At 43.7% G+C, this 5,048-nt stretch overlaps 1 protein-coding gene across 1 annotated transcript; it reads left to right on the forward strand.

Annotated features, from left to right (window-relative positions):
* The first annotated feature begins 365 nt into the window (after positions 1–365).
* On the forward strand, positions 366–4,331 carry LOC136540106 (uncharacterized). The gene is made up of 10 exons (XM_066532097.1): positions 366–764; positions 1,152–1,237; positions 1,392–1,458; positions 2,526–2,668; positions 2,838–2,886; positions 3,043–3,180; positions 3,266–3,346; positions 3,521–3,697; positions 3,781–3,867; positions 4,027–4,331. Exons 1-10 carry the CDS (start codon positions 474–476, stop codon positions 4,087–4,089), a joined length of 1,182 nt encoding a protein of 393 aa, XP_066388194.1. The 5' UTR covers positions 366–473; the 3' UTR covers positions 4,090–4,331.
* The last annotated feature ends 717 nt before the right edge of the window (positions 4,332–5,048 follow it).

Consider the following 5,048-nt stretch of genomic DNA (forward strand, 5'->3'; position numbering starts at 1 on the left):
GCACAGCGCGGAATAGGGGAGACGAGCTTCGCCTTGCGGACATCTTAAATGGTAGGATTACCGTGTCCTACAAGCAGGATGGACCCAAGATCGTTACACATGTCATTTACGGCTATAAGCCCAGTTAAAGCTTAAAGAAACGGCCGTCTATGACCCAACAAACGAGCCCACTAAGTACCTGAGCCCGACGAAAATACAAGCCTTAGAAAGCCCAGGTAAGCTATAAAGACCTCAAGTCCAGAGCGATAGAAAGATTTCAGCCCACCAAGCATCAAGCACCACAGCCCAGTAACCCGTCTTGCCTGGCCGCCCCAAAACCAGCTAGCCCGTTTTCTCGGCCTGCCTCGCGCAACTCGTCCCAGCACACCGCCGTCGTCCTCGTGAGCTCCGCCTGCCCTCCCCACTGCCAGCCTACTGGACAGCCCCAGCCATCTTCCCCCGCCTGTATACAGTTACAAAAGCTTGGCACTCGCATGCTCTTCGCCCCCTCGCGCCTACCGCTGCCGCGACTCCCGCCTCGCGGCCTCCGCCTAGCTCCGGGCTCCCCAATGGCCTCCACGCTCGCCATCCTCAGGCCCTCTGCGCCGGCCCCGCTCGCGGGGCGCCGGGCCCGGGCTGCCGCGCCGGCGACCGCGAGGGTGGCGCTGTCGTCCAGATCTAGGTATTCGTCGGCCAGGGTGTCCCTCGGCTCCGAGGTTGCAGTGGGCGCCGACGCGCTCTTCGCCGACTATAAGCCCACCACCACTTTCCTCTTCCCCGGCCAGGTACGGTGAGGGTGAGGCTCTCTTTTTTGTAAGTTGAGGGCCGTGTGCACGCGCGTGTGGATTACCCACATGAGTAAATTCTTTGAATGGTTATCACTATACGATGGTTCATGCAAGAGAATGTCTTAACTTCGGAATTGAAGCCTGGCAATGAATGGTCACCTTTTTGCACGTTTCAGTAAACGTACATCAAAATTTGGCCACAGAAGTTTCTGTTGATTTATATTTTGGTGCTTTAGTGCTGCTGTAATTGCATAATTCTGAGTTACTATAAATAAATACCTCTACCGTTCTCCAAAAAATAAATAGTACCTTTGAGTCATGCCGACATCATTACGCCTGTCTCCTATTCCCCTGTCCATTTATTGCTGGATGCTTTGATTTCAGGGTGCCCAAACCGTTGGAATGGGGGCAGAAGCTCAGAGTGTTCCAGCAGCTACCAAATTGTTCAACCAGGCAAATGAAATCCTGGGGTATCTCCAAACCTCTGATAGTATCTACGCGTTTTCTGTCTCTCCTGCGCTTGCAGTTCTTATTTATAGTCCACTAACGCTGAGTCGCTCACCTTCCAAGGAAAATAATTATAGTGCTCATGCTAACTTGTTCCTTTCATACTGGTTAATATAGATATGATTTGCTGGATCTTTGCACCAATGGGCCAAAAGAAAAGCTTGACTCAACAGTGATCAGTCAGGTATGTGGATTTCATAGTCCCAAGTAATTTGCACCAGTGCTGCCATGCATAGTTAATTCATTTTTCTTTTCCATGCAACTTATTTGCTCCTGCTAAATGTGTCCCACCAAAATAAGTTTCCTGATCCATATAGTGTAGTTTGTAGTTTATATGCTTGGCTTGGAAATCCCAGATTCTAAGAGCATCTCCAAGAGTTTCCAAAACACACTCCCAATCTTGATTTTTTGGCAAGATTGAAAAAACCCTCTCTCTCCAACAACTCCTTATCTCAACTCCCATTCCATGCGGAAATATACACGTGCATATCCATCGGCCAATTCAGAGGTGGAAGGATGTGGGGAGGAAAAGGAGAAAGAACAGGTTTCCCAATGCAAATTTACAAGAGAGAAAGGAAGTATAAAAAGTAGCTGGGGTGATTTGGAAATAATCCGGGATTCCTGATGCAAAATTACCTTCTACCTTTAGGAGTGAGATATTGGAAATGGTTGGAGAAAGGCAACAAATATGCTCCCTACTTTTTAGCAACTTGGAAAACTCATTGATTTACCAATTGTTTTTTTAGGAACTATTGGAGATGCTCTATTGTGCAGTTCTTAAGCAGTGCCCTCCTCTGGTTTGGTTACCAATACTTGCATTTTGGAGCTTGCAATTGCGGTCAGGATCCCCAGAAATTAATTTGTTGGTTTTATTTTAAATAAGATATATTGTATATTTGTATGAGTAAGGGCACGTACAATGCAAGATGCTTAGACATATATGCTTAAGAAGAGAGAATGTTGTCATACCACTGAGCATCTGTGTGTTCCTACAATGCAAACAGATGCTTAGGTAGATTTAACCTCCTCCTTGACACACATTAAGCATTGGTGCTAACTTAAGCATCTTATCCACCTTCGAAGCATCGGGTGCTATGGTTGAAGAAAAAGTTTTTTTGTTAAGCATCTCCTCTAAGCACCTCCATTGTACATGCTCTAAGACTGCATAGGATTATTCCTTTGAATTACAGTATTTTTGCAGTCTTGTCAATTAAGTGCTATGTTCTGCCTGCTGAATAGTTCTTTTTGCAGCCGGCTATATATGTTACCAGCCTTGCAGCAGTAGAGGTACTACGTGCACGCGATGGAGGCCAAGATGTGATTAACTCTGTAGATGTTACATGTGGTCTCAGTTTGGGAGAATATACTGCTCTTGCATTTGCTGGTGCTTTTAGGTACTCCATTCGTTCTATCCAGAAGCACCTTGTTTGTTATGTCAAACCATGTCCATCATGGAATGAACAAAGCGTACATGATAGTCGTACTTTTGCAGCTGTAACTTGGATTTGATAGTATATCAACTATGCACAGTTGCACACTAACACATCCTGTATCACCATGCAGCTTTGAGGACGGACTGAAGCTTGTCAAGCTAAGAGGAGAAGCTATGCAGGTTTGTCTACAGAAACACTAATAGATAATTTGTTTGATTTTGTAGATTGAATTCTAATGTTCATTATCTATGGTGGATGTAGTCTATGGTAATGCTAGTAGATTGCTTGCTTGTTTGGTTTTGTAGATTGATTTCTAATGTTCATTATCTGTGTAGGATGCTTCAGATGCTGCCAATAGTGCGATGGTTAGTGTGATTGGTCTGGATTCAGAAAAGGTGCAAGAACTATGTGATGCTGCTAATGAGGAAGTAGATGAAAATGAAAGAGTTCAGATAGCAAACTTTCTGTGCCCTGTAAGTGCTTTATCTGATGCTGTTGGTAACCTCGTATGCTGGCTCTTGATTGATATGAAATGAAGTACATAAAAATACATTGCAGGGGAATTATGCAGTTTCTGGTGGTGTAAAAGGTATTGAAGTAGTTGAAGCCAAAGCAAAGTCCTTCAAGGCCAGAATGACGGTTAGTGTTCCAAAAATGTTTTGCTTGAATCATATTTATTGAAATATTATCTATAATTTTATATGGTTAAGCATATTACAGTTTTCAGTTATTCTGCCTCCCATTCTCCTTTTTGTTTCAACAATCTTAGTATCTTACCAGAGGAATTTTCATGCTTAACCATTGTATTTCCAGGTTCGGCTAGCTGTTGCTGGTGCTTTCCATACTAGCTTCATGCAACCAGCTGTTTCAAGGTTGGAATCTGCGTTGGCTGCCACTGAGATTAGAACACCTAGAATCCCAGTCATCTCCAATGTTGATGCGCAGCCCCACTCAGATCCTGACACCATCAAGCAGATTTTAGCGCAGCAGGTGAGTTCTATACCAAAACTTGAATTCTTACACCATCAAGTGATTTTTGACAGTTGCATGGCTCTGACCGACCTGCACAACAGGTAACCTCTCCAGTGCAATGGGAAACGACTGTTAAGACTCTTATGGGCAAGGGGCTTGAGAAAAGTTATGAACTCGGACCAGGAAAGGTAAGTGATTAGTTTCCTGTTTGTGATTTATTTATTGTTTAGTAATGTTTCTTGAGTTATAGCAGTTTTTCCAAGTTAGTATACCAGCTTGAAGGATTCTTAATAACGGAACGCACTAGTAATGCTCTTGAATTATCCTTTTGTTTTTCTGGCATCCAGGTTATAGCAGGTATTCTCAAGAGAATCAACAAAGGCGCTAGCATTGAGAACATCGGGGCTTGAAGGTCAGGGATCTGAAGAACTCTTGATGGAACTACAGCCATTAAGTTACACAACAGAGGATTAGCCCCCCGGCGGGTGAATATGAACCTACAGCCATTATTGTGGAACGAAGTTTCCACTCATAGAGTTAGCGATTTTTTGTTACTTTTTTTTACCTTCGTGGTTAAATTTTGATCTTGATGTAAAATTGACACTTAAACTTGTCTGGTCTAATGATTATATGAATAGTGTAGTTTTCACAGTATTTGAATAACAAGCACATCCGTTTGGTGAAGTTGTGTCCAGATTCAATGTCGTTGCCTGCCCCTGATCCATCCCCGCTTCTTCTCTCTTCCTCAGGGGCTCAGGGCATACCGGACTGGCGGTTAGCACGCTTAGAGCAATTCTAGCAAAGGTCTCAAAAATAGCCTCTAAATCAGGGCTCATATTCCATATTTTCTCTCTCGGCTAGCGCCAGGACGTCCAGATGGACACCCGTGTTTGGTTTTCGCGTGTCCACGCATGGGCCCATGCTGGTCGGGCGTTGCTCATCCACGCCTGTCGCACGGGGCCCGCATCGCTGCGCGCCCACACGGGGACCGCTCGCTCCCCCTCTCCGCTTCTCGCTTCCCACGCACATCCCATGTGTAATACTCTATTTTTGAAATATTTAGATGCAACACTGCAACATATAAAAAAAGACAGATGAAACATTTGAAACATGTGTCTAAAACATTTGCAAAAATACTTGAAAACCATTGCAAACATACGCAACATCCATATAAAACACTTTCAACATATGTGTGAAAATATATGCAACATTTAAATAAACATGCTTACAATATACGTCTAAAAAACAAATAAAACATTAAAGATAAACTCTTGCAACATATGTGTAAAATCATTGCAACATATGCAATATCCTGATCTACTTTTGCAACATCCGTATGAAATGTGAAAGGATCAAGATGCCCAAGAGG

This window comes from Miscanthus floridulus, chromosome 2, assembly GCF_019320115.1.
Source record: "Miscanthus floridulus cultivar M001 chromosome 2, ASM1932011v1, whole genome shotgun sequence".
Lineage (NCBI taxonomy): Eukaryota > Viridiplantae > Streptophyta > Magnoliopsida > Poales > Poaceae > Miscanthus > Miscanthus floridulus.

What these genes read in the sequence shown, in the direction of transcription:
- LOC136540106 (XM_066532097.1), top strand. Translation starts at nt 474, where the DNA reads ATGCTCTTCGCCCCCTCGCGCCTACCGCTGCCGCGACTCCCGCCTCGC. An exon ending in CTTTCCTCTTCCCCGGCCAG is followed by an intron (nt 765 to 1,151) that starts GTACGGTGAGGG and finishes CTTTGATTTCAG; the next exon opens with GGTGCCCAAACCGTTGGAAT. An exon ending in CCTTCAAGGCCAGAATGACG is followed by an intron (nt 3,347 to 3,520) that starts GTTAGTGTTCCA and finishes TTGTATTTCCAG; the next exon opens with GTTCGGCTAGCTGTTGCTGG.